Source organism: Melanerpes formicivorus, unplaced genomic scaffold, assembly GCF_026170545.1.
Source record: "Melanerpes formicivorus ecotype bairdi unplaced genomic scaffold, bMelFor1.0.p_v2 SCAF_3, whole genome shotgun sequence".
In the NCBI taxonomy this organism is placed as follows: domain Eukaryota; kingdom Metazoa; phylum Chordata; class Aves; order Piciformes; family Picidae; genus Melanerpes; species Melanerpes formicivorus.
In genome coordinates this window covers 14,078,461-14,106,028 of record NW_027142355.1, presented here as the reverse complement: position 1 = coordinate 14,106,028, position 27,568 = coordinate 14,078,461, and the positions used below count along the sequence as shown (strand labels likewise).

The 27,568-nt window shown below is 44.8% G+C and overlaps 2 protein-coding genes across 6 annotated transcripts in view; one reads left to right on the top strand and one right to left on the bottom strand.

Moving 5' to 3' along the window:
* The window catches only part of PMPCB (peptidase, mitochondrial processing subunit beta), a 12,123-nt gene extending 1,805 nt beyond the window's left edge, over positions 1 to 10,318 (top strand). For 2 of the 4 annotated variants that reach the window (XM_068167213.1, XM_068167197.1), the window contains exons 2-13: positions 348 to 488; positions 812 to 898; positions 1,362 to 1,491; positions 1,873 to 2,071; positions 2,681 to 2,760; positions 3,329 to 3,441; positions 4,086 to 4,229; positions 4,777 to 4,937; positions 9,417 to 9,502; positions 9,578 to 9,666; positions 9,853 to 9,928; positions 10,015 to 10,318. In XM_068167213.1, the coding sequence (XP_068023314.1) occupies positions 348 to 488; positions 812 to 898; positions 1,362 to 1,491; positions 1,873 to 2,071; positions 2,681 to 2,760; positions 3,329 to 3,441; positions 4,086 to 4,229; positions 4,777 to 4,937; positions 9,417 to 9,502; positions 9,578 to 9,666; positions 9,853 to 9,928; positions 10,015 to 10,067 (1,359 nt within the window). In that variant the 3' untranslated portion in view covers positions 10,068 to 10,318. Of the gene's footprint in view, positions 1 to 347; positions 489 to 811; positions 899 to 1,361; positions 1,492 to 1,872; positions 2,072 to 2,680; positions 2,761 to 3,328; positions 3,442 to 4,085; positions 4,230 to 4,773; positions 4,938 to 9,416; positions 9,503 to 9,577; positions 9,667 to 9,852; positions 9,929 to 10,014 lie in introns of all 4 variants that reach the window. The other 2 variants (XM_068167204.1, XM_068167187.1) reach the window with 1 other exon arrangement.
* DNAJC2 (DnaJ heat shock protein family (Hsp40) member C2) lies at positions 10,245 to 27,568 on the bottom strand. 2 transcript variants are annotated; one of them, XM_068167172.1, is made up of 17 exons: positions 27,407 to 27,568; positions 26,430 to 26,620; positions 25,770 to 25,845; positions 24,043 to 24,141; positions 22,414 to 22,555; positions 21,192 to 21,272; positions 20,407 to 20,472; positions 17,349 to 17,440; positions 17,127 to 17,248; positions 15,884 to 16,033; positions 15,517 to 15,605; positions 15,362 to 15,431; positions 13,676 to 13,860; positions 12,397 to 12,497; positions 11,438 to 11,545; positions 10,878 to 11,032; positions 10,245 to 10,364 (listed from the first exon to the last, which is right to left on the bottom strand). In XM_068167172.1, exons 1-17 carry the CDS (start codon positions 27,462 to 27,464, stop codon positions 10,290 to 10,292), a joined length of 1,860 nt encoding a protein of 619 aa, XP_068023273.1. In that variant the 5' UTR covers positions 27,465 to 27,568; the 3' UTR covers positions 10,245 to 10,289. The 2 variants fall into 2 exon arrangements, with proteins under 2 accessions (XP_068023273.1, XP_068023279.1); XM_068167178.1 differs by having other exon boundaries at positions 26,430 to 26,531; positions 27,407 to 27,487.

Sequence of the window (27,568 nt, the reverse complement as noted above, 5' to 3'; positions counted from 1 at the left end):
TATATTCAAGGTCCTGCAGGCACTTGCTGGCAGAAATGGGAACCAATTGTGACTGTCAGAGTGTCTGGCTGATGGTATTAATATACTTTTCTGTCACATCATCTTGCTGGAGGGCGCCACATACAGTCTTCTATGGTTTAGTTAACTTCATCTGCTGAGTCAAGCTAATCCATCCCTGATGCGAAGTAGTGGTGAATAAACCTTGCTCAATAATTTTCTTTTTTTAAATGCATGCTTTAAAAAAAGATCCACAAACTTGCTGTTTAAAGTCCAGAATACACTTTCCAGAAGAGCACCCTAGGATGTAATTTAACAATCTGGGTGTGACTGATGTTTTTTCTTTACAGTGTGTGCATATTGGAACAGGTAGGCTCAGAGCTTCCAAAGCAGCAACAGAAGTAATCTTAAATGTTCCAGAAACTAGAGTGAGTCCCCTGGAAAATGGGTTGCAGGTAGCTTCTGAAGACTCTGGACTCTCAACATGCACAGTAAGTAACTTGTAAAGGGAAGGGGTTTTTGTGACTCTTCGTGTGTGTTCATTTCCTTGTGGAACTAAGTTATGTTCTTTCAGTGTTTGTTAACAAGTTTTCTTAAGACTTCTGTTTCCTGTCTAAAGTTTTAAGGCTTTTGTAAATTATTTGTCATTAGGTTGTTTGAGAGGATCAGCATTTTCTTTTTTTCTCAAAAACTTGCTTTGTTTAAGTCAAAAGCCTTTTAAAAGTAGGACTGGGAAACCTGGGTCTAGTTAGCACACAATACTGACAACTCTGCCTTGTTAGCTGGTAAAATTACTTTTGGTTTTTTCAATGAGGTCGGACTTTGGATTGATGCTGGAAGCAGGTATGAAAATGAGAAGAACAATGGAACTGCTCACTTCCTTGAGCATATGGCTTTCAAGGTCAGTATGAGTGTTGATGTGAAAGTTTACAATGGATTTTTAAATTATATATCTTTAAAGATCAATGATAAGAACTTTGTCAGAATTGTAGAACTAAATTTTCCAAATCAAGGAGAAAGGAGGGAAAAAACCCAACCTGGACAACTTAGACTTTGGTTCCCATTAGAAAATGAAACTGAAGTCTTAGTTCTGTGTAGCTGATACACAGCAGTAGATGAGTAACATGGATCACTTTTAACTTCTTGTAGTAGTCTTAGAAGATGCCCAGCCTCCCTTTTGCCAGCTTTTAATTTTCATTTGGTAGCACAGTAAGATTTACATCCAGTTGAAGCTCAGAGAGATTGGTATGCCTGTTGCCTTTCCAGAAGACTTCCTTTCTCTTGACCTTGAATTTTCCAGATGAGTAATAATGTAGTAGGTGAATTAAAGGGTCTAGTTTGATTTTCTTACCGGTTTATTGCAGGGAACAAAGAAGAGGTCTCAGTTAGACCTTGAACTAGAAATTGAGAACATGGGAGCTCATCTGAATGCATACACATCCAGAGAACAAACTGTCTATTATGCCAAGGCATTTTCAAAAGATTTACCAAGAGGTAACTGCTTTCATTCATAAGAAAATCAGCAGAGAATGAAATGCTTGCCCAGCTCTTGATGGGGCAACGCTGAATTGTGCATGTGCATTGTTAACAGTTCCTTCCTTGCCAGGCAAAAAGTCCTTTCCTGAATATCACAGGAATGTGAGAATGCAGGTATGGAAAGGAGAGTGCCGGAAGGGAAGCTGATATTTGATACCCTTTTGTCTTTAGATTCCCTAACAAAAATACTTTTTGGACTTTTCCCTTTCTTTTGTCCCCTTGCAAATTTTAATAGCAGATTTTGGGTCACTTGGTCTTTGGAGTGGGTTTTACTTCCAGAACCAGATTTTTCTGGCAGTCTGAAATACACTTTCTATTCCCATCTCTGTTTTCAATTAGCTGTGGAAATTCTCGCTGACATAATTCAGAACAGTACCCTGGGAGAAGCAGAGATTGAGCGCGAGCGAGGAGTTATACTTCGAGAAATGCAAGAAGTTGAGACCAATTTGCAAGAAGTTGTTTTTGATTACCTTCATGCCACAGCCTATCAGAAGACAGCCCTAGGACGGACAATTTTGGGACCCACTGAAAACATAAAGTACGTTCAGTTTGTGGCTGTCATTCATTGTGTGGTAACTTTTTTTACGTTGAAAAGACTGAAGATGCAGGGAAGAGTATCAGTTGTCACTGTTACCCTGGAAGGTAGACGAAATTGGGCTGGGTATGACTGTAACAAGAACTCCCTTATTGCCTTAGTTTGCCTGTATGCAGGTGCCAAACAGTGTGTAAACTTCATGTCTGCTGCATGTCTACATTGTTTGCCATCTTTTCCTCCTGTTTGTTAGAAATGCGTCTTTGGAATGCACATTGGCAGTGGTCCTTTATGGCACCAGTTGGGTATTGGCCATTATCATAAATACAGCTCTTTCAGCAGGTGTTCATAGCAGTGCAGACTAGAAGACTGCTAAATCTGCTGTTTTCAGATTGGTGTGAGATCACCACACTGAGCTGGGATTCTGACTCCTCAGGGAAGCTAGAAGAGCCTTAAAAAGCAAATGCATCAAGTTCTTATTTATTTTTAGGAAGTCAGCCTCTGTGCATTGTCAGAACTTAAAATTATTTTGATATTGCTTTGTTCTATACATTTATCTTTTTACTCTAATAGACTTTGCTGACACAGCAGTGATGTTTCCTTGACTGTTTCTAGATCCATAAACCGAAATGACTTGGTGGAATACATAACAACACACTACAAAGGACCCAGAATGGTCCTGGCTGCTGCTGGAGGTTCGTATGAGGTGTTCACCCTGGGTCATGTGAAACTGCTTAAAGGCACGGTCTTTTAAATGTCTGGGAACTACATGATGGATGACCCATTGTTCAGTAGGTCCTGGAAATTCATTGTTAGCCCTCTGTGTTTTGTGCCTTCATGCCCTTTTGTTCCCTTTGCTCCTCAGTAATATTCCCCAAACTGTCTTCAACCAGTAACTAGAAACGAATTGAAGGACAAGGTCATTCTTCCATGAGGGCAGGAAAAGAAGTGCCTAGAAGGGGTTCAGTGTGAAAAGGGCAGTAGAAAAGAAAGCAGAGAGAAAGAGAAAGAACATCAAGGCCTGAAACTGAGAGCAAACAGCTTGATTTGGTGTAGTACTCATAGAAGACTATTGAAGACAATTAAGGAGGCTGATCTTGATGATCTTACTCTTACAAGAGAGGGGTGGGGAATCTAAAAGTAAGGAATTAGAGTGGGGGAACAATAAATTACTGGTTGGTCAAGTTAATTTAAAATGCACAGCAATTTAAGTTAACTGTTTACAGAATAACTTTATAAAGTCTGTGAAATATTTTTGTTCAGGAGTCTCTCATGATGAGCTACTTGACCTTGCAAAGTGCCACTTTGGTAACTTGCCATCTGCTCCAGAAGGAGGACTGCCACCCCTGCCACCTTGTACCTTCACTGGTAGTGAGGTAAGCTGTCAGATGGCTTTTTGAGCTGGCCCTTATGTCTCCTGTGAGCATAACTGATTCAGCTTTCTGCTGGAGAGAGTTTCTTGGCCACAGACTCAGCAGATTGAAAGGCTTCTTGCCCCTGGAGAGGGCAGTGGAGTAGCTGCTTTCCCAAGCAGTACTTTCAAATCTTTCTTGGACAAGTCTCACTGCTGCTGCTTTTTCTGCTTCATCAGTTCCTCGAGGAATACCTCCCTTACCCCTGTTGCTACTTTGCATTTATCCTCTTACCTAGGATGTCGGAGCATTTTCACTGGTTGGGAATCCCTAATTTAAAGGATATGGCAGAGAACTGAGGCATCTGTGTTCTACTCTCAGCTCTATTTAGATTTTGAAAGTGAGCAGCTTTTCTTGCTGCTGCTTCTTGTAAAATGGCTTATAAGGCCCCTCTCTGTGTATGTGGCCCTGGGCTTCCTGTTGGTGAGCTGCTCTGAAATCACCACAGGAAAGATTAATTAAGGGCCACGTGAAATAAAGCTTCATAGGCTTTAACTTTTGGTTCTCTGGGTGCGTGTTTTATAATCTAGACATGATGGAAAAGTCTGTCTCCTGTCTACATTACCTTGTGGAGGCTGAAGTGCAGTTGCTCTCCTGTGTTCCCACAGATCCGTGTCAGAGACGACAAGATGCCCTTGGCACACATTGCCATAGCTGTGGAAGCAGCTGGCTGGTCACACCCAGATACCATCCCACTCATGGTGGCAAACACTCTGATAGGGAACTGGGATCGCTCCTTTGGAGGAGGTGTGGTAAGTCTAGCTGCCAGCACCTTCCTGCTCCTCATCAGACTACTGAGAGCTCTCTGACTTGGGTACTGCCAATACAGACCCATTCAAACCTCTCTGATGGTGCTACTGCTACTTGATAGCTGTTTGTGAAGGTCCTTTTTTTTGAATTGTGAGAGAATTTGTTGCCCAAGAGCTAGGAAGATCTTAGGAAGTGGTTCTAAACCATTTCAAGAGATGATTTGAGGTCTGCCAGCCCTTATGGGAAGTAGGATGTTTTATACCCTTATGCTGTCAGAGGCTGTGGGGATTGGTAACTGTCCCTTTCTTGAACCTGAGTAGCTTTATGATTTTGGCTTCAATCTAGGCTGGTAACTTGGAAATGTGAGGTTACATGCAAGGGAAGAAGCTGTTAAGATGAAGAGATAGTAATTAATCTCATAGCTTCTGCTGGAGCCTGTGATACTGCTGTGTGTTTTCATTGTTGGAATGAAAACAGGAGACCATGGAGGTGCCTAGTAGGCTTCCAGAATTCTCCCTAAACTAATGTATTGTTCTTTTGCCTCAGCAGAATCTATCCAGTAAGCTTGCTCAGGTTGCCTGCCAAAGTAACCTGTGTCACAGTTTCCAGTCCTTCAACACCTGCTACACTGACACAGGACTGTGGGGACTCTATATGGTCTGTGAGCCATCCACGATACAGGACATGGTGCACTTTGTTCAGAGGGAATGGTAAGCTGACACCTCTTTCTCTAAAAAGGTTGTTTTCTGGGGAGGGACAGGCTGAGATAGTTTGGGCTGTTGAGCCTGGAGAAGTGAAAGTTCCAGGGTGACATTAGAGCTACATTTCAGTATTTGAAGGGGACCTACAAGGAAGGCTGGGGAGGACTATTTAGAAGGACCTGTGGTGATAGGATGAGGGGCAATGGTTTGAAACTGGAACAGGGAAGATTTAGGTTGGGCATCAGGAGGGAGTTCTGCACAGTAAGGGTGATGAAATACTGGAACAGGTTGCATGTGGTTGAGGCCCCATCCCTGCAGATATTCAAGATCAGACTTGATGTGGCCCTGTGCAGCTTGATCCCGAGCAGCAAGAGTCCTGGTTAGGAAAGCCAAAGCAGAGTTTGAGTTGAATCTAGCCAGGGAGATGAAAGGGAACACTAAGAACTTTTACAGGTATATTAATGGGAAGAAGAAGACTAGGGAAGGTGTGGGCCCACTCAGAAAGGAAAATGGTGACATGGTCACAAGTGATGAGGAAAAGGCTGAGGTACTTAATAACTTCTTTACCTCAGTCTTCACTGCAAGGGCCTCTAGCCACACTCCTGATGTTATGGAAGTCAAAGCCAGGGACGGGGAGGAAGAACTGCCCATTGTAAGTGCAGATCAGGTTCGTGATCATCTGAAGAACCTGAAAGTGTTCAAGTCCATGGGACCCGACGGGATACACCCACGGGTACTGAGAGAACTGGCAGATGAGGTTGCTGAACCCCTCTCTATTATATTTCAAAAGTCATGGCAATCTGGTGAAGTCCCCACAGACTGGAAAAGGGGAAACATTGCCCCCATCTTCAAAAAGGGCAAGAAGGAGGAACCAGGGAACTACAGGCCAGTCAGTCTCACCTCTGTGCCTGGAAAGATCATGGAGCAGATCCTCCTGGAGTCACTACTCGCTCAAAAGAATAGTGAAGAGGTGATTGGGAACAGTCAGCATGGCTTTGCCAAGGGCAAATCCTGCCTGACCAACCTGGTGGCCTTCTATGAGCAGGTGACAAAATTAATAGATGAGGGGCGAGCAACTGATGTCGTTTACCTGGACCTGAGCAAAGCCTTCGACACTGTCCCGCACCACATCCTGGTCTCCAAACTGGTGACACATGGGTTTGATGGGTGGACCACTAGATGGATAAGGAACTGGCTTGATGGCCGCACCCAAAGAGTGGCTGTCAATGGCTCCATGTCCCAGTGGAGGCCAGTGACAAGCGGAGTCCCTCAGGGATCAGTCCTGGGACCTGTCTTATTCAACATCTTTGTGGGTGACATGGACAGTGGCATTGAGTGCACCCTCAGCAAGTTTGCTGATGACACCAAGCTGTGTGGTGCAGCAGACACGCTGGAGGGAAGGGAGGCCATCCAGAGGGACCTTGACAGGCTGGAGAGGTGGGCACAAGCCAACCTCATGAAGTTCAATAAGAGCAAGTGCAGGGTCCTGCATCTGGGTCGAGGCAATCCCAGGCACAAATACAGGCTGGGCAGTGACTGGCTGGAAAGTAGCCCTGAGGAGAGAGACTTGGGGGTGCTGGTGGACAAAAAGCTCAACCTGAGCTCTCAATGTGCACTTGCAGCCCGCAAAGCCAATCAGATCCTGGGCTGCATCAGGAGAAGTGTGGCTAGCAGGTCGAGGGAGGTGATCCTCCCCCTCTACTCAGCCCTGGTGAGACCCCATCTGGAGTACTGTGTCCAGTTCTGGAGCCCCTATTACAAGAGGGATGTGGAGGTGCTGGAACGTGTCCAGAGAAGGGCCACGAGGATGATCAGAGGGCTGGAGCACCTCTCCTATGAGGGCAGACTGAAGGAGTTGGGGCTGTTCAGTCTGCAGAAGAGAAGGCTCCGAGGTGACCTAATTGTGGCCTTCCAGTATCTGAAAGGGGCCTACAGGAAGGCTGGGGAAGGACTTCTCAGGATATAAGGTAGTGATAGGACTAGGGGGAATGGAATGAAGCTGGAGGTGGGGAGATTCAGGCTAGATGTGAGGAGGAGGTTCTTCACCATGAGAGTGGTGAAACCCTGGAATGTGTTGTCCAGGGAGGTGGTCGAGGCCCCGTCCCTGGGGGTGTTTAAGAGCAGGCTGGATGAGGCTCTGTCCAGCCTGATCTAGTGTGGGGTGTCCCTGCCATGGCAGGGGGGTTGGAACTAGATGATCCTTGTGGTCCCTTCCAACCCTGAATGAAACTATGAAACTATGAAACTATCAAGTTGGAAGTGTCCCTGCTGACTGCAGGGAGTTGGGCAAGATGACCTGGGAGGGTGCCTTCCAGCCCAGTACAAGTTAGAATAGAATAAACCAGGTTGGAAGAGACCTTCAAGATCATCGCATCCAATCTATCATCCAACACTACCTAATCAACTAACCCATGCAACCAAGCACCCTGTCAAGTCTCCTCCTGAACACCTCCAGTGACGGCGACTCCACCACCTCCCTGGGCAGCCCATTCCAATGGGCAGTCACTCTCTCTGTGTAAAACTTCCTCCTGACCTCCAGCCTGAACCTCCCCTGGTGCAGCCTGAGACTGTGTCCTCTTGTTCTGGTGCTGGCTGCCTGGGAGAAGAGACCAACCTCTGCCTGTCTACAACCCCCCTTCAGGTAGTTGTAGACAGCAATAAGGTCACCCCTGAGTCTCCTCTTCTCCAGGCTAAGCAGCCCCAGCTCCCTCAGCCTCTCCTCATAGGGCTTGTGTTCCAAGCTCCTCACCAACTTTGTTGCCCTTCTCTGGACATGCTCCAGCAAGTCAACATCCTTCCTAAACTGAGGGGCCCAGAACTGGACACAGTACTCGAGGTGTGGCCTAACCAGTGCAGTGTACAGGGGCAGAATGACCTCCCTGCTCCTGCTGGCCACACTGTTCTTGATACAGGCCAGGATGCCATTGGCCCTCTTGGCTGCCTGGGCACACTGCAGGCTCATGTTCAGCCTACCATCAACCAGCACCCCCAGGTCCCTCTCTGCCTGGCTGCTCTCCAGCCACTCTGACCCCAGCCTGTAGCTCTGCATGGGGTTGTTGTGGCCAATGTGCAGAACCCGGCATTTGGATGTGTTAAATTTCATGCCGTTGGACTCTGCCCATCTGTCCAGCCTGTCGAGGTCTCTCTGCAGAGCCTCTCTACCCTCCAGCAGATCAACTCCTGCCCCCAGCTTGGTGTCGTCAGCAAATTTACTGATGATGGACTCAATGCCCTCATCCAGATCACCAATAAAGATGTTAAAGAGGATGGGGCCCAGCACTGATCCCTGGGGGACTCCACTAGTGACTGGCCGCCAGCTGGATGTGGCACCATTCACCACCACTCTATGGGCTTGGACCTCCAGACAGTTCCTAACCCAATGCAGTGTGCTCCCGTCCAAGCCATGGGCTGACAGCTTGGCCAGGAGTTTGCTATGGGGGATGGTGTCAAAGGCCTTGCTGAGGTCCAGGTAGACTACATCCACAGGCCTCCCCACATCCACCAGGCGGGTCACCTGATCATAGAAGGAGATCAGGTTGGTCAGGCAGGACCTGCCCTTCCTAAATCCATGCTGGCTGGGCCTGATCCCTTGGCCATCCTCTAAGTCCTGTGTGATTGCACTCAGGATGACCTGTTCCATGATCTTGCCTGGAACTGAGGTCAGGCTGACAGGCCTATAATTCCCTGGCTCATCCAACATGTTACATGGAATTCTAGTGGCTACATGGGGAAACGATCCCACGTGAGGTATGCTGTCTTGAAACCTAGGATTCTAAGCAATATTAATTCATCAAAGGCTTAAATGTGAACTGAAAAGATGTCTCTAGGTGCTGCTGTAGTGCTTGAACTGCAGATGCAATTAGAGACATATTTTAAGAGCACAGATTTAAAGTGGTTGAAGGTGAGAGAAAACTTGATACTGAGATTTCTTTAATCACTGAGATAGTTTTTTCCTCAGTACCATTGTTCTATGAGGTTTGTGTACAGCTCCTGGAGAAAAATGGCTTTATTCTAGCTGTGTTTGCTGCAGCTTAGCAGCAGAGAAGATAGGAACCATTCCTGTTGATAGTAATGTATTAAGGTATCTAATGCATGCCCCTTGCCCTAGTGAAATGTTCCTTAGGCAGTGGGGTAATTAGCTCACCAGGGCTGAACAGATTGCCTTCCAGGCTAATTATCTCTAATTGTTTGGTTCCTACTAGCTTAGCTACATCTGTTCTTGAGATTGCAAGTATGGGCTACCCTTGGCTCAAAAGATTCATGTAATGCACTGCAACACAGTTGTTCTAAGGGGGATAACTTGCTCTGGGCTAGATGGTGTGCTTCCAAAGCACCCTGCTCTTACACCGCTGCTCTCCATCCTATGGCTTTTTCCATCCCAAACTTCGTTGCCAGCCATGTCTATAGAAAAGATCTATCTGGTAGGTGTGCTAATGTGTATGCATCACAGGCACATTATTTAATAACTGCATTTTAACTGTCTTCTAGGGTAAGACTTTGCACAAGTGTTACTGAAAATGAAGTAGCTCGAGCAAAAAACCTTCTCAAGACAAACATGCTGCTACAACTGGATGGTGAGAATTACAAGGGGTTTTTATTCTTAGTGGAGTTGTATGCTAGGAGCTGAAGCATGTTTTCCCCTTTATTAGGGTCCACACCAATCTGTGAAGACATTGGAAGACAAATGCTGTGTTACAAACGCCGGATCCCCATTCCAGAACTGGAGGCAAGAATTGAAGTAAGTGGGAGTCACATTGCAGCTTTTAAATTTGGCTCTGATGAGAAGAGTAACAATGCAGCAGTTAGCTGACAATCTGTGTTGGAAACACTGTTTTGTTGCCTCTTCCCTTGGTCGTACAGCATTGGATCACTGGCTCCTAGTCCTTTAGCACTGGTAACAAAGGTCTGTCTTTACCCCTTTTAGGCTATTGATGCCCAGACTATTAGAGAAGTATGCACAAAGTACGTCTGTGATAAGCATCCTGCAGTTGCTGCCGTGGGTATGTTGCCTAAGTTTCCCATCACCCCTCCACATCAAGAAGCATCAGTTTAGCCTGTGTGATGGCCAACTTTCTTTAACTTCTAGGTCCAATTGAACAGCTGCCAGAATACACCAAAATCTGCAGTGGCATGCATTGACTCTGTGAGTAGTGATGGACGAGGACGTGCAGTGTGGCTGAGCTTTAAGACCCCAAACGCTGGCGCCTACAGCCCTCTTTAAGTGCATTTCTACAACTCAAAGGCTTTGAGAAGATTAAAGCTGAAAAAGCAGCCAGGCCCCTCTGTCTGTGTAATTAAGGAAGGAATGGAAACATGTACGGTATTTGCATTTTTATTATAAAACAAAGATTGTCAGAAGAGTCATTTCTTGGCTTTAGTAGCATTCAGCACTTGCTCTTGAGCTGCTTTCTTTGCCTTGACCATTTCAACGAGTTCCTAGAGAAGTGGGGGTAAAAAAAAAAAAAGAGATACTTGTCTTTTTTTGGTGGAACTTGTTAACAATGCTCTGGTTTTGAACCCTACATACATTCACCTGAAACACTCTAGCTCTCACCAGAGTGAGGAATTCAGACAGCTTAAGACCTCAGAACAACTGATGTTACAAATGAATACACTAATGGAAGGCCAGTGCTCATCTACTTCCCCTACAAGAGGCGAGGGACAGGACTTTACCCTCTACAAGAACTTGCTGTCAGAGTGTAAGACAGATTTAATGAGAATTTCTTTCCCAGCTTCCAGAGCTACTACTTTCACTGAGGAAAACTTAGTCCTTCTGACTCTCCTGGGGCTGAGTTACCAAAAAACCCTCAACAAAACTAAACCCTTTTTCCATATGGCTCCCTCTTGTGCTAGCTTGCTGTTGTTGGGTGCTATCTTGGTAGGGAAAGCAAAAGATGCTAAAGGAGCTGGGCTAAGGCCAAGCCTGGAGGAGGGAGGGCAGTGCCTTACCTTGTATCGCTTCATGCAGTCTTTTTTTGACCGTCCCGGAACAGCTGCTGCTATTTTCTCCCATCTTTCAGGAGTATTTACTGGGTAAGTCTTCAGTGCTTGTTCTAAAAGCTTTTGTTCTTCTGTAGTCCAAGGAGATGAATCTAAAGGTGATCCTGTTTTTAAATGTGAAAGTAGACAGTAAGAAGCAAAAAAGAACTATTTAATAAGAACTCTTTGAGATAAGCCTATGAAGATACTGTAGAAATTACTCCAATTGATTTAAAGTACTTGCATTTCTGGGATACTAAAGTCTGACCTAAGGGCTTCTCACTACTGAAAACCTGAAAGAAAACAAAACTACCTGAAACTAACTGGACAAATGGTCCATGGGATCTTTATGTAGAGCCCAGAGAAGGTAACATCTCTTGTCAGCTGGGTGTTAGCTCACTGCAGCTGTCCTGTGAAGCCACATCTTGTGTAGCAAAACCTCTTAAAACAATTCAGTAACAGAGCCTGAATCACTGCAAGTGCTACACGAGTTTGTAAGATACTCAGTTTGCTCATAAGCAAACTTTTACCTTCAAACCTTTCTGAGGGGGCAGCGCTGTCCATCTGAGGCACCACAGCATGTTCCTTTTTAAATTTGTCAAAGGCTTTCTTGTTGATGTCATCCTTTTGGTGAGGGTCTGCGAGCAACAGACATTGAACAGAATCATTATTGCAACAAAATCAAAGCCAGATGCAATCATAAAACCATTTTGTAGTCATTATTAGTTTACAATAAACAACCCACCCAGATTCCTTTTCCCTTTAAAACAATGGGTAAGAGGTTGGTAGTTAGAAAACATTTTCAGGGTTTGATAAACCAATTGTCAGCTCTCCAACCCCTGTCCTGCTTTTTACTTCTCAGATGGATACTTTCTCCATATAAACATAAGTCTGAATCTGCAACTTCAGAGGGATTTTTCTCCTGAGTAAGGGATGTGGCATAAAACTCAGACATTAGCCAGGGTACTGAGCATGTCAGAGGTTAGAGGCAGTGGGAAATACTGTGCAGATCTGCAGTTTGGAATAGAGAAACTTCTTAAAAACTGTGGTTTTCTCAATAGAAAAACATGTTGATTTTCCTTGAGAGCTTATTCCAGAGCTCTCCAGGTTCCATTTACCACAAGAAGAGATGAGTCACAAATTTGGGTGCCTTACTCCTGGTACTCAATCTTTTTAAAGTATATCTAGAGCTTCCTTAATTTCATTTATTCCAGATGCCTTCCTTTACAGAGAGCTCTCTCAGAGGCCCATTTGTCTGAGCCTAAAGGAGCTCAGACAACACCTGTGGCCTAGACATACAAGTATCAAGTTAGATGAAGAGAATTCCAGAGGTGGTGACTCACACAACAGCCATTACACTGAAAGTAAAGAGCCATATGAATAAATGCTCCTGAACTAATTTCTTTTGGGGATAGATAGAGGATTTTCTCCTAACAAACACAATGCTGGTCAAAGGTATCTTATTGCAAAAGTAAAGTAATAGAGGTACCAAGCTTTTGGAGACTCTTTGCTTTATTGATGACATCTTTTGCTGTCCGTTTTATTCCAGTAGTAGAGTGCAAGTTCATGTAATTGGCAATAACTTCCCACCTGAAGCAAGAATGGAAAGGATAACCAGCACATTACCTAACTTAAGTTTAATCACACTTAAATACAAACTCTCGTGGCAACTCTCTGGAATGGTTTCGAGTCCCCAAGTGCAGAAGTGTCCCATAAGAATTCAGTCAGCCTGGATGAATGTGGCACCTGATACAGAGAAAGGATGGCGTAGAATGTAGGTGTGTCAAGTGCAGGCTTCTCCTCAGCATTCTGTGCAGCTCTTGATGAACACCTCAGACATTAAATACCGCAGACTGCACTGAAGGCTGAGAAGTAACTAACCCTGTTTCACCTGCCTCCAGAAAAAATACCTAAACATCAGGTAAAGAGGCTTCCAAAATGAGATACCTGGAACAGCCCCAGCCCCAAAATTATTCCTAGTACACTGTTAGAAAATGAAGGGAATATTTACACCTGTGCAGGAAGCAAGCTGAGAGCTGGGTCTGCTCTCAGCGAGTGCTCCTGACTGCTGAGCTGCACTGCAGGAACAGGTACTGGCATCACCTTCACAGAGTATGACAGCTTGTTTTTTACATGCAAGTATTCAAATCCTGCAACAAGGATTCACAGATCTAACACCTCCAGTGGAAGATGGTATTTTACTCCTGGGAAAGAGAAGGATTTCAGACATGCTCCTGTTCTTGATGCTTATTAGCAAGCTGAGTGCCAGTGAGCCCAGCCTTTTTCTTTTCCCCCCACCTCTCCCCTACAGAGACCTGAGACTCTGGGACTTGACTTATCTCTCTGGCTGTTTTCCTCCTACTATGTAGAGCAGGAACCAGCCTCACATTCATGCTGGAGCTACTGGAAATAGCTCACACACTGGTATTCCTACCCATCTGCATCATGGTCACTGTTGAGGTTTTGTTCTCTTAAACGACTGGAGTCTCTACCGTAACAAGCCCTGTGTAAATATGCATGTCAGCATAGTCTTGGTTGGTAGGTAGAGGCCCAGGCTGAGAGGAAGTAAGATACAAGGCCAGAACTAACTCCACTGACACAAGTCATCACACTAAGAGAAGACAAACCACAGGCTGCTGAAGAGTCAAGAAACAGGATGGAGTCATCATGCTGACATCATCCTTAAGGTGGGCTTAAAGTAAGTTGTATGATGTCTATTATTTAACTACAAATCTTTAGCAGGGCTTTTAACATCAAACCTGAAGTACCTTGAGTTGGTCCCTGCTGGGAAGAGGTTCACAGCTTTAATTAACAACTGCAAATCATCTTCTGGCCAGTTTTTGCTTCCCCCTCCACCACCAGTGGTTGACTTTTCCGAACTCTTCGATGCTTGGCGCATTCGAGCTTCTGCCTCTTCCTTCTCTCGCCTTATTTGTTCATTTATTTCTTCTATCTGAAGGGTTGCAAACAAACATTATTGATGTACACATTGTGCAGTGACATAACCCCTCTGGGACTGCCTTCAGCCTTGAACTTTGCCATGTTTCTGTTCTGTATGTTACGCATAAGGAAATGGAGGAGCTTATCTGCTCTACTCTTGCTGTTCTCCATCCCATGCATAAACACGGCCATCCCAGATTGGGAGCTACAGCAGGAATCCCTCACAAGTTGCCTAGGAAATTAAATGGACTCTCCCAGGGTTAAAGCAAACCTTCTGAATCTGGTGTGAATGTTCAGGCTAACACTTTACAAGACAGATCCACAAAAATATCATTAGTGAAGGCAGTTAAACTTCCATGCTGATTCCCAGACTTTCCAGTCTAGCAGCTACCTGAGCCTGGTTAAGTCAGAAATTCTCAGTTACTATGACTGTGTTAAGTTAGCATTAACTGCAACAACCCAGCTTTTAGTTAGTAAGTGCTTACTCAGGGTTGAATGGCCATGTGTTGTTTGTTAGCAAGCAATTTAGCAGAACTTAAGTTATCCATTGCCCATCTTTGTGAACTGTATTCACAGCTTGAGACTGCTGTGAAAGATATTTATGTATCTGCTTCTGAGTGTGCCCAGTCCAGCCCTGGTAATAGTGGAAAACCAAATCCATGACACCTGTTGGCAGGACACCTACAATAGGTTTCTCACTGTCTCATTGTAAAATCCTCCTGCCCAGAGGGAAGTTATTTAGTAGGTATTTGTTATTAATTCAAAGTGGAAGTTTTAACAGGCACGGAAAGACGACTGTTTGGAATGCTCTCCTGGAGATGGATTCAGTCCCTAGTGGAACACAAGGGATTCGAGTCTCGTCTGAGGAGTAAACCTGACCCTGAGCTGCGACAGACCACCTTCCCCACCAAGGAAGGAAGTTCATAGCTGTGACTGGAGAAGATGAGGGAAAACACTTTATTCTGCAGGATGTGGGCTCAGCCATGTCTGTCCAAATGGCTTTTCCCCGCTGGCAAATTTGGCAGATCCTTGCTCATTTTTGTAAATCTTGGATCTCAACCATCTTGCTTTTCCCATACTTTGGTGTCCAACCCTCTGCCCTTCCACTGGCTACAGCCTCAGCACTTAAGTCCTTTTGTACATCATGGATCCTAGAGCAAGATTCTCCTTGCATAACCAAATAGGTTAAGGCTGCCCCTCCTTCCCCCCGGGTAATCCCTACTCAGTGTTGGGCAACACTAAATTCCTGTGTGTGCTGTACAAAAGGTAGATTCTATGTTCTTTATTAATTAAAAATATATCTTTTTCCTCAGCTGGCCTTACTTATTTCACTAGCCCTGAACTGCACTGTGTAAAACAAAGTTGAGCTAAGTTTGCCTTGGGACTCTGAACCCTAGGCCTTTGTTTCACAGGCAGGGTTCCACAGCAGCTCTGTCGGATCTGACTTGGATTTGGTGCTGTGGGTTCCATCGATCAGGTTACTAGTATCTTGATTTGACACTCAGCATAATTACCTGTTTTACTACAGCCGCCTTTCCTCCTTCCTTTGTGGTGGATGTAAGTGCTTCATTCAAGCATTGCAGACTAAAAACAAATTACTGAGTTACAACAGAGAGCCGGCAGGAAGAGGGGGGTCAAAAGGAGCAGAAGCAGTAGCAGCAGGGCTTACCTTGCTAGCTCAAGACGGTCACAAAGCTTTTCCACCTCCTCCATCATCTTAACACAATCTGCCTCATTATCAGAAAAGTAATTCCAGTTCTGGAAGCAGAAATACATGTTCTGCAAAGTTCTTGAACTTTGTTGCCCTGTCCCTTCAGACAAAGGCATTCTTCAGCCACTGCTGTCTCTCGACCTGTTTGGTCAGTTGCACCCATAACTCAAACACATTAAGTCTGTGTTTTAGTCTTTAGCTTTTTAGTGAACCCACTTCCCGTACCCAGCTCCAGCCACAGGCACCAGTAAGCACATGCTCAGGCCTGACCGAGCAGTGATTTCACTGATCTAGCCTCCATTTCACTATAATCATATTTAAATACCTTGCATGTTGTTCTCAGCTTTTGCCTTTCTTTCTTGATAGCTTTTTTCTGTATCTCTTTTTCCTTTTTTGCTACCAATGCTTGTTGCCTAACTTCTTCTTCTTCCTTTTCTTTTGCTAACCGTGCTGCTTCTAACTCTGCTTGCCGCTGCTGCAATCAGAAGGAAAAACAAATTAAGAAAATAATTAAACAAAATCCCCTCAGCAGAGTGGCTCTGTTCTGGAGTCACTCAGCCACCAAATATTACACTGTACTGCTCCTGGGCTTGGTGGGGTTTGCTTGTGGTTTCTGGAGAAGAGGAGGCTCAGGGGTGACCTCATTGCCTTCTACAACTACCTGAAAGGTGGTTGTAGCCAGGAAGGGGTTGGTCTCTTCTCTCTAGCAACCAGCACCAGAATAAGGGGACACAGTCTCAAGCTGCGCCAGGGGAAGTTTAGGCTCGAGGTGAGGAGAAAGTTCTTCACCGAGAGAGTCGTCATTGGAATGGGCTGCCCAGGGAGGTGGTGGAGTCACCATCCCTGGAGGTGTTCAAGAGGGGACTGGATGTGGCACTTGGTGCCACGGTCTAGTCATGAGGTCTGTGGTGACAGGTTGGACTCGATGATCCTCGAGGTCTCTTCCAACCTTAGCGATACTGTGATACTGTGGTTTGTCAGAAGTTCTGAGGGAGGAGGTGGAGCGTTCAAATACTCACTATGAGGACTCCTAGTTTATAAATCCTGACTTATGTATGAAATTTCCTATGCCTGCCCCAAGAGTTAAGTTTGGGAAAAGGCAGTGGCATTTGCTCCTGCTTCATTAACAGAAGATCTTGCAGTGCTGCTGTACTGGCTTTTTTAGTCACTTTTTAGCACCTTAAGTTCTGTTTCATTCCTGGTACCTGTTGCCAGAGCTTTCTTTTCCAAACTGGTAACATTAATCAGGGCTGTTATGTAACCTCCAAATGTTTCATGCCCATTAACCATAAACGCATGGCAAGCAGCTGTACCCACATTATGAAGGACAGCAAGGCAGAGAAGGGAACAGAGGAGTACATGCAAAATCAGAACTTAATTTTAGAACATTCCTTGTTTCAGACTCATGCTCTGTTTTCATCTCATTCCTATGACAAATCCTGCATTGCCTGTGGCAAAGGGATCAAAGACAACATATCTTTGATCCCCAACCGAACTCTAACAGCACTTTGTGATACACCCAAGAAGCTGCAGCAGGGTATCTCAACCCAAGTAAAGTATTCACTTACTTTTTCTTTCGCCTCCTGTTCTTTCCGTTTTGCTTCTACCTTTGCTTTCTTCTCTGCTTCTTTCTTTGCCTTTTCTTCCTCCTTGAATTTCTTTATCCTGGGATCACAGCTATATGCATTGTCTGGTGGAAGAAAGGATGCATCATGTCCAGAAGAAAACCAGGAACCTTCCACTGTTAGCTAACGAATCTCTCTTTAAAAGCCAGCAGTTTGCATACTCACCAACAAGTGTCCTAATTCTGTTCATTTCTTCTTTTTTTCTCAATGCTCTGGCAGCTCTGTTCTGCTTTTCAATCCACCTCCTTTCATCTCGACTGAAAAAGGAGAGCAGAGTTACTTCAGCGCTCACACCCTACAGAAATTCAACAGCAAACTTGAAAGAAATGTTTCTCCACACAGATGTGCTTCTCTGAACACTTCAAAAACAGACTTCAAGAAGTTGCAGGCCCTAAGCTCATGTCAAAGTGCTGAATATTCACACAATGACATCAACTGGATAAAACAAGCTGCTTATCTACCACTGCAGGGAGAGATCATGGACTTGAGTTTTCCAAATGCAATCCACCTGCTGACCTAACATTAAACCCAAGCAAAATGACAGAGATGTTGCTATACAGTTTAGCTAAAGGGCAGCAATAGAATCATGTAACAATGCAGGTCATGATTCTGCGATGCCAAGTAACCCACCTGCACAGAAACAACACTTTGTATGAAGTACTGTGACACTGGGGTATAATACTGCAGAGTCAATCCATTGCCACACGGCTCAGGTCAAACAGATTAAAACTGGTTAACTCTGAAAATGTTTGTCAGTGCTGTCAGCACAGAGGCATATTTTCAGTGGAGGTCTGCATCCCCAGCCACACAACCAAATACAGAAAAATCCCCCCCCGAAGAAAGAAAATCCTGTAACAGAGTAGGAGCATACTGTGTGCAGACTGAAAGTTTAAACTGTCAACAACATCACCTTTGGCAAGGAGGAGTGACAAGAATCACACCCATCTGAGCAGAAGCTGAGGTGTAACTCTGCTGTTCTCCATACTACACACCATTTGTCTAGACAGCTTTTGGAAAGGAGACTAATGGCAAGAATAACCACAAAGAGCTAAGCAAGTAATGCAAGAGCCTTCCAGTAAGCAACACAGATTGATCTGTGCCACTAATCAAAAATACCAGCAATACAGAACTGAGTACAGTGCCTTCATAGAATCTTCACAGGAGAGAGAACACTGGGTCCAGAGAGGCTCAAAAAATCAATTAGCAGGAAAAGGCATAGCAGAAGAGGAACTGATGCTTAGACACAGGCCTAGATATGGCACAAGTTTTAGCCACAGAGTATGGTAAGCACTGAATCCAGCTATGAAATTGATACACATTCAGATTGGAGGAAGAGGTCCATACAATGCCCGTGATACAAGGATGACTCAGTGAACGGCTGTGCCCTGTGAAGTATGTGCTAGACTAAATGATCTGGTGCTCTACCTTAAACGTTCTGGGTGTAGAGCTGCAGGAAAGATACAAATAGAATGTGTTTTCCAATGCCAACATGATCTGAGTAATTCAGTGACTGTCACCACGCCAACAGAGCCACAATTTTCATTAACATCACGCCATCAGAACGAATCTCTCTAAATTCTAGACAGTATCACTCTGTTTCAACAGTTTAGTGAAGAGCTGGAGAAAGCAATGGTACCTGCCTACTCAGCCTCTCTATTCTAGCTCCAGGGTCAATCTGTGTTTGAGACTTGCTGGAACTGCAAGCCTGAACTTAAACTCACAGCATCACAGTATCACAGTATCACTTAGGTTGGAAAGGACCTCGGGGATCATCGAGTCCAACCTATCAACACAGACCCCATGACTAGACCATGGCACCAAGTGCCACGTCCAATCTCCCCTTGAACGCCTCCAGGGTCGATGACTCAACCACCTCCCTGGGCAACCCGTTCCAATGACGAATGACTCGCTCAGTGAAGAACTTCCTCCTCACCTCGAGTCTGAACCTCCCCTGGCGCAGCTTGAGACTCTGTCCCCTTGTTCTGGTGCTGGTTGCCTGGGAGAAGAGATCAACCCCTTCCTGGCTACAACCACCTTTCAGGTAGTTGTAGAGGGCAATGAGGTCACCCCTGAGCCTCCTCTTCTCCAGGCTAAACAATCCCAGCTCCCTCAGCCTCTCCTCATAGGGCTTGTGTTCAAGGCCTCTCACCAGCCTTGTTGCCCTTCTCTGGACACGTTCAAGTGTTTCGATGTCCTTCTTAAACTGAGGGGCCCAGAACTGGACACAGTACTCAAGGTGCGGCCTAACCAGAGCAGAGTACAGGGGCACTATGACCTCCCTGCTCCTGCTGGCCACACTATTCCTAATGCAGGCCAGGATGCTATTGGCCCTCCTGGCCACCTGGGCACACTGCTGGCTCATATTCAGGTGGCTGTCGATCAGCACACCCAGGTCCCTCTCTGTTTGGGAGCTCTCCAGCCACTCCGACCCCAGCCTATAGCTCTGCATGGGATTGCCGTAGCCAAAGTGCAGCACTCGGCACTTGGACTTGTTGAATGCCATCCCATTGGACTCTGCCCATCTGACCAGTCGGTCGAGGTCCCTCTGCAGAGCCTTTCTACCCTCTAACTGACTAACATCTGCCCCTAACTTTGTGTCATCTGCAAACTTGCTGATGACTGACTCTACCCCTTCATCCAGATCATCAATGAATATGTTGAAGAGGACAGGGCCCAGCGCTGATCCCTGGGGGACACCACTGGTGACTGGCCTCCAGCTAGATGTGGCACCGTTCACTACCACTCTCTGGGCCCGGCCCTCCAGCCAGTTCCTAACCCAGCACAGAGTGTAATGGTCCAATCCACAGGCTGACAGCTTAGTCAGCAGTTTGCTGTGGGGGACGGTGTCAAAGGCCTTGCTGAAGTCTAGGTAGACCACATCCACAGGCCTCCCCACATCCACCAGAGGGGTCACCTGATCATAGAAAGAGATCAGGTTGGAGAGGCAGGATCTGCCCTTCCTGAATCCATGTTGGCTGGACCTGAGCCCTTTCACCTTTCAGAGCACCTGAGAAACCACTCTGTGATGCAAGCAAGAACTATTTCAGTTACACGGGTAAGACAAAAAGGAGCCCACAGGCAGTCTATGCCTCACCACTAAGGTGGGAGAGTGGAATTCAGTCTAGTTTCGACTACCTTTCTTCCTGACATAGACATCATAGACAGTTGGAACTCTTGCTGTTTCAGTCTCAGTCTCTTGTCACATTTCTTTTTATTTACATACCATTCTGCTTTCTCTTTTTCCTCTTCATCTAAATAGGAAAACTCTCTCCAGGAATCAAAATTATACCTAAAGTAAATAAATATTTTAAAAATAAGTGAATTAAACAAAAGAAGGAAATAGCATCACTATTGTAAATAATCTTTCTTTTCTCCTGCTGGGTGTTAACAGGAAGCTGTACTGTTATTTACAGTGTGTAATACATCAGTGGTGATGGTACTGCACCTACGGTGACTCCACTGTACAAAGTCAAAACACAAACTGCTACTGACAGTAATGATTTACATTTATCTGCACTGCAGGACAGGGTGTTTTAGGACCGCTCTAAATGCCTATAGTGCAATGGTCTAAGCTCTCATTATAGGCAGTGGATCTACAGTGCAGCTTGTGGAGCTGAGAGAGAAATTAATTTAAACCTTGTATAGGCATCTGTATCTAGCAGAGAAGTCAAACAATAATCTTTACTGACTTTATTGGATTAGACAGAGCTCCCTTAACTAGGAGACCTTAAATACCTAGTAGATCTCACTCACTCTTCTGGTTTTAGTGGAAGTATGAACACCACTTATTTACAGCCATTGTGGTCAGAGAACTGCCAGAAGCTACTCTTGAATTTAGAGTACGGATGCATCAGTCAGGAGAAAGCTATCTGAGTTTGTGGCAGGTACCAAATAGCTGTCATTTTGTGATGTTACTGGGTCAGGACAGGCCACAGCAAACAACCTACCAAAAAGGTCTGCAAGCCCTCTTGAATGCTATGCATGAAGCTGAGGTAGCAGCTGACTTACCAAAATGAATAGAAGGCATCCACCTCTTCAAAGGAAGAGTTCATGTCCCCAAGCTTAGGAACATTTTTCTTATTTGACCACCTGAAAAGAAAAGGATATACTGATGAGACAATGCAGATACCCTCATCTCACAGCACAGTATGTGGTAAGCACAAAAATCAAAACACCAATCAGAGGCTCCCTCCCACCACCACAGAGGGGCACCAGGAAAGAAGAATAAAATGAGAGTTCCTTCTAAATATTCTCCAGATTGGCACTTCTGGGAAGCTCTCCCAGAAAAACAAACTGCTGCCTGAGTCTGCATGCCTACAAGGAGATCTGATGAGCTCAGGCTATCTTTGCAGCTACTCAGTTCTCCACACACATTGTCCTGGTAGAGCAGCTTGCAGAAAAGGGCCAAAAGGTGCTCTGTGAAGAAGTTGGCTCTGTGGTAGGCTGTAGAAAGTTTGCCACATATTGTAATGGAGTGTGAGGGAACGATGCATGCTTTGCCCCCATTCCATTTTAACTCCAGAAGGACACCTTCCATTCTCGAATTTGTTACTCCCTGGCATAGCATCCATTTCCAAGCAGAGAAGGGAACAACCTGTCTTACAACCACACATCCAGGTCTGAATCTCTGGAATACTTAATAAAAAATTTCAGTAGATCCACTTCAAATAATCAACATCGTTCAGAATGTGTGCTGAAGTGTCTCACATCTAAACACTTTGTTCATACCTGTAAAAGGTAAAATAAAGGCCTGTTGTGACAGCCTTGATACAAAGTTAATCGACAAGCATAAGTCAAATGCAGAAAAAGTCACACACCTTATGGGAGAACCACCAAATACTGTTACATTTACCTTCTCTGGTGAACACAGCTAGTGTCCCACCCTCACAAGGAAATCCCAAAGGAGGAATTTTCAGTCAGTAGCACACACACACACTGGGTGTACTCAGTGTGCAGTACAAAAAGGACAGTAAGTAACAGAGCTGAGAACAAACTTCACTTTTTTAAGTCTCATGGGTTAAGCTCAATGGCACCAGTGTGACAGTTCAGATTAGCATAAAATTAAATAATAGAGAATGCTCTATTTTATTTGCATTACATTCCTACCAATTTCATGCATCTGCCAGTATCCCTTAAAAATCGCACCCAAGATCGATTTCAAACACAATGCCGCTGAAGTCTGCAAAGGCTGATTCTCCAGTCACAGTCCAAGCAGGCTGACATAGCTCACCTGGCATTTCTTTCAAAAACTGGTGAAAAAACTTCAAAGAAGTTTTCTTTTGCTTCACTTTTGGAAGGTACAGAGTTATCAAAAGTAGGATCTATGCTGTTGAATGCTCGTCGTTTCACAGGATCAGACAGTATTTCATAAGCTGAAAAACAGTCAGCAGACAGAAGGCATGGCAATGAAGTGAGGCTTCCTGAGAAGGTGGGAATGTTACATTACTACATGCTTAAAACAGTGTTCTCAGATCTGTGTTTGCTCTGCTGTTCTGAACAGTTTTGTATTTATTGTACTGATGCCACATAGCATTGCTGTCCATTCCTGTTCAGCTAAGTAGGAGGATATTTATGAAAACCAACACATATAACCATTACAGTGTCACAAACTGGGCTATATTTAAAGTACTTTGATAATTGTACATTTGGTTCAGATACTGGAAGTTTGGTGATGGTGTCTTCAGGCTTTTATCCTACACCAGATCCCTGCAGATAAATTGATAAAGCAGTCTCTAAGATAAGCAGGGAATAAAAGCAGTCTCTTGAGTTAGTGTGGTGCTACAACTGGCAAGAACAGGAGCCATTCATCAGTTCTGCAGCTGGTGATGGAGCTCTTCTGAGATTCAGTGTCCAGGCAGCTCAAAACCACACAGCTGTTCACTCACTTCCCTCCTCTGCTTCCTTCAATGGGTGGGTGAAGGGAGTCAGAGAAAGGTAAACCTCTTGGGTTGAGATTAGAGCAGTTTAATAAGACAGGAAAGAAGGGGGAAATTATGCTAAGAAAATATAGAAATGATACACAATGCAGTTGCTTACCATCCACTGACCAATGACTCACAGCAATTAGTCGCCCCCCCACCAAGTCCCACAGTTTTGTTGCTCAGCATAATGCCACACAGGCAGTTATAGTGTGTGTGTGTGTATATATATACATATGTATGTGTGTGTGTTTGATATGCCTCTGGTCAGCTTGAGACAGCTCTTCTGGATGTGTCCCTTCCCAACTTCTTCTAAGCCCCCAGCCTCCTCCCTAGCAGAGCAGTGTGAGAAGCTGCAAAGTCCTTGAGTGAGTGTAAGTGCTGCTCGGTACCAGCAGAGCCAGAACATCAGGGTGTTATCAGCATTATATATCATCACACTGAATCCAAACACAGCACTGTACCACCTGCTAGGAGAAAATTAACTCTAACCCAGCTGAAAACAGGACACTCAGAAAAAGTATGAACCATCTGCACAAAAAAAGCAGCCAAACTGAATCAACAGATACTCTGCTGGCTGAGAAACTAGAATGCAGATTCTTCAGCCGCTGGTGGTGTCTTTGGGAATCACTTCAGAGCAGGACAACTGATCCTAGGTGTTTGACTACCTCTAGTGGCTGCTTGCATAGGCTGACTGTTGCAAGTACTCCCATTCTGTAACCAAGTGCCACGGCAGACAAACACCTACCAGCTGCATTCACATACTTCTGCCTGGGGGGAAGTTATATTGGTGGGACCTTGAGCTCTTGAGGCAGGTTTCAAAAATGGAAAAGAACTTTGCTGGCTTTTTAGTAACTTGACAACTCTTTAAAGGACTAACTGTGCACTACAGATGGTTCAGATTATCAAGTAAATTGTGAGAGTATCTAATAATTGCTTACCTTTAGTTATGCATGTAAAATAATCATTATCACCTTCTCCTATCTGTTCCCCTGCAGCTTTTCTCTTGTCTGGGTGATGCTTCAAAACCATGGATTTATCTAGCACATAGATGCATTATGTTTAGAAATGCTTCATCATCAACAGTTTATTTCTCACAAAGTAATACAAGAATGCAAATTCATATTTCTCTAATTAGATTCTTAAACAGAAAACCAAAACCACAACAAAACAACCCAAACCTCCAAACCCCAACACAATCTGGAAGAAAACAGAGATTAATAATCTTTCTTTAACACTAGTGTCATAATTAAAATAATTTCATCTTTGCTGGGACACAAAATAATCACAATTCAGAAACTATTCCACCTTCATCATTCTCTGGGACTTATTCTAATATTACGCACAGCAAAGTGTTTCAGTAACTCTAAGTGTGCAATTAGCTTCAAAAGCATGGTGCAGTTTCAGGACCTTAACTGTACAAGATTGTACAATTTCCTATGCAATCCTCCCAATGAAACAGAAAAATAATTAATGCAATTTTAATTGTTATGCCCAATGACAAAGTAGTTAAAAATTGTGTTCTCAAGTGTATTTTGTGTATTCAAGTTCTGAACACAATTCAAGACGAAATTCAGCAACTGAACTACAGCCATGAGCCTGAGAAGGGCACAGCATCCACCCATGGATGACATTCACACCCATGACTGTGGTCATGCTCTCATGCTGCTTAGGCCCTAAATGCTAAGGGACCAGTAGCATAGGCAGAGTATCAGTGAAGTTCCTCTCAGGCTTGCCTTAGTGTTTAAAGGCACTTCTTTGCCAAAAGCTCTAGCCTTGCTAGCACACAACATCACCTGTACCTTCTTAGCTCACTAGAGTATAGCAGAGAGAAGGTATCATGTGAGTAGTTACAATGACCTGACTTTAGAGAAACAAATCAGAATCCTTGTCAAAAACAGGAAAGCACAGTATATGCTGGTGAGAAGGACTCACATCTCTACACCACCGGGTCATAACTGAACGCTGTTCAGATCCTGCAGAGAGATGCCCCCAGCTGCTGGTCAGCAAGATCAGTGAGACCACTTGTCATCACCAGAAAAGGTGCTGTACTCTGCTATTCTAGCACATATTTCACTGCTAAGCAGTGTGCACCTGAGGCAACAGTTTCCTGTGCCAGCTGGTAAACACTGTTGTGTTTTATTATTTACTTCTCCAAACATCAAGGAAACTTAACCTCACAGAACTACATATTTAATGGCTTGGTAATAACCCACAGGTCCAGCCACAGGAACTCTACAGCTTTCACGTGGTAAAGTGACTGAAGGAGCAAATCCAGGCTTCTCAGTGGCCTAAGTAACTTTTAGTTACTTGAACACCTGAGAACCCAAGAACTACTGCTCTGTTCCATCTGGCTAATTCTGTTGTCTTCTCTCTGCCTTTCCCTGAGCCTGACTGCAGGCTCAAAAACTCAGACATACAGTGTTTTAGTCTCACATGTGTTCACAATAAGAAAAGCCAAACAGGCAAGAAAACTGACATGTGTTTTTTAATTCCCCAGCTTTAAGCCTGTGGATTTTGGAGCTGCAATATTAATTTAGAAGGCTGATCAGCAACACACAATCAGAGAACAGGCATTTTTAGACCTCTTTTTTAGAAGTAAAAAGCTTGTCTGTGACATGCATGTGTTTTCATGTAGAAAAGGTGCTTATGCAGGAAGAGTACTTACGAGCTGCTTTGATTTGTTTCTGAGTAGCCCTGTATCGTATATTTCCTAGCCCAAGAACTGCATAATGGTCTTGATTCTGAGGGGAAAAAAAAGGTAGACTCCTAATAAACACTGATAAATGCAACCCAAAAAGCCACAGCACATGCAGAAAAACTTTTCCTTCCCATCTTTGAAAAGCAAGAGATAGGATTGCTTCCTCAATATTAGAAAGAGAACAATGCTGTAAAGACTGTAATTACTGAATAAAGGAACATCAATAGTCTGAGCCACTGCTACAGAAAGTCAAGTAGCTTAATCTACATTGAAGCATTGAATCCCAAGAAAGTTCAATTATTGGAAAACTGAATTGCTGTCTATAAGTATTAAGAGTGTTACTACAATTCCAAAGTAAGGGAGGTGGTAATAGGGAGAAAATATTTTGACTGCTTACAGGTAGTAAAATGAAAAACAGCTGTTAAGCTCTTATCCTGACATGCTTGAATTCCCCTGGTCAGTCATGTGTGAAAAATACAAACCCAGGTATCATGCTAATGGACACAAGCCAATTCAGATGCAGGTGAGAGGGGATGAAGAGCATCTTTAGCAGCTGGGAATGGCAAATAATTTTGATGTGAGATTTCCTGCAAAAATAATTATAATTAATCTATATTAACCAAATACCTTCCAGTCCTTTGGATCAAGGGTTTTTAACATAGGAAATTCTTCAAGCTGCAATTCTTCATCCCCTGACTCTTCAGAAAGCTCCTTCTCATCTTCTAGCTCCTGGAAAGAGGCAGAAACATTTATGTTTCTCCTCTTAACAAATGCTTCAAACCATCTTCCCACAGGTTCCACTTGACAGAGTATTGATGCTATAAGCAAAAACATAAAAGCAACTTCACCTTTTGGAATTTACTTCTTTTTTTCTCTTTTAAATTAAACCCCATCAAAGCCCACAGAGTATTGCACCACACAAGGCTGGATACATTGTCATTTTCTACTTCGCTCTAAAAACCACGAGACTGCTTTATGCAGTGCAAGAACCAAAACACATGCTCAGCAGACTAGAGCTTCCAAACACTTCACTGTGTTCTCCAGTCTTGAAAGGTACTTTCCCGTGAGAGGAAGGCACACATGAAACGATATTTAACATCTTCTTTGCTTCGGTAACATGGGGCTACAGCGGCAGCAACAACATTATATTGGGATCGCTCTTCTCTGCCTTGCCGCTCCCCCTGTTACAGGCCACTCCCTCTGGCAGCGAGAGCAGACTTGTTGCTCCACACACCGACTTGAAATGAGCATTGAGGCAGATGCAACACGCGAAGAGGACAGAGTTAAAGTAAAGTAAACAGGAAAGCTCTTCACAAACATAGGATTTTTCAACTCTAATGCCTAAGCAGGTGCCTGGGGGATGTTTGTTCTTCTTTTATTTTATCCCGGGCACACGCACTCGCTCAAGCCACGGGAAGCCCCGGTCCTGACATCAACGGCACAGGGTTGCCCTGCGTCCCGGCAGCACGGGTAGCGGCGGAAGATCCCGACAACAGCCCACCGGTCCCCTCCCCGACTTGGTGGCTCGGTACCGACTACAGGCCCACGGCCGAGCTACTCCTCCTCCAGCCTCCGCCCCCGCCCGAGAGGCCAGCGGTACCTACCGGCCGACAGCGCCCTGGTGACGGCCGTGACCTGCCCCTCCTGCGCGCTCCGCAGCATGGTGGCGGCGAGCGGCGGGCCGGAGTGAGCCTCGGTCCTGGGCACCGGGCCCCACTCGCCTCACCTCGCCGGTTGCCAAGAGCCGGCGCATGGAGGCGCCCGGC

What these genes read in the sequence shown, in the direction of transcription:
- DNAJC2 (XM_068167172.1), bottom strand. Translation starts at nt 27,464, where the DNA reads ATGCTGCGGAGCGCGCAGGAGGGGCAGGTCACGGCCGTCACCAGGGCG. An exon ending in CACCAGGGCGCTGTCGGCCG is followed by an intron (nt 26,621 to 27,406) that starts GTAGGTACCGCT and finishes TTTTGCTTATAG; the next exon opens with CATCAATACTCTGTCAAGTG. An exon ending in CCAGCAGGGACCAACTCAAG is followed by an intron (nt 12,498 to 13,675) that starts GTACTTCAGGTT and finishes TTCTTGCTTCAG; the next exon opens with GTGGGAAGTTATTGCCAATT.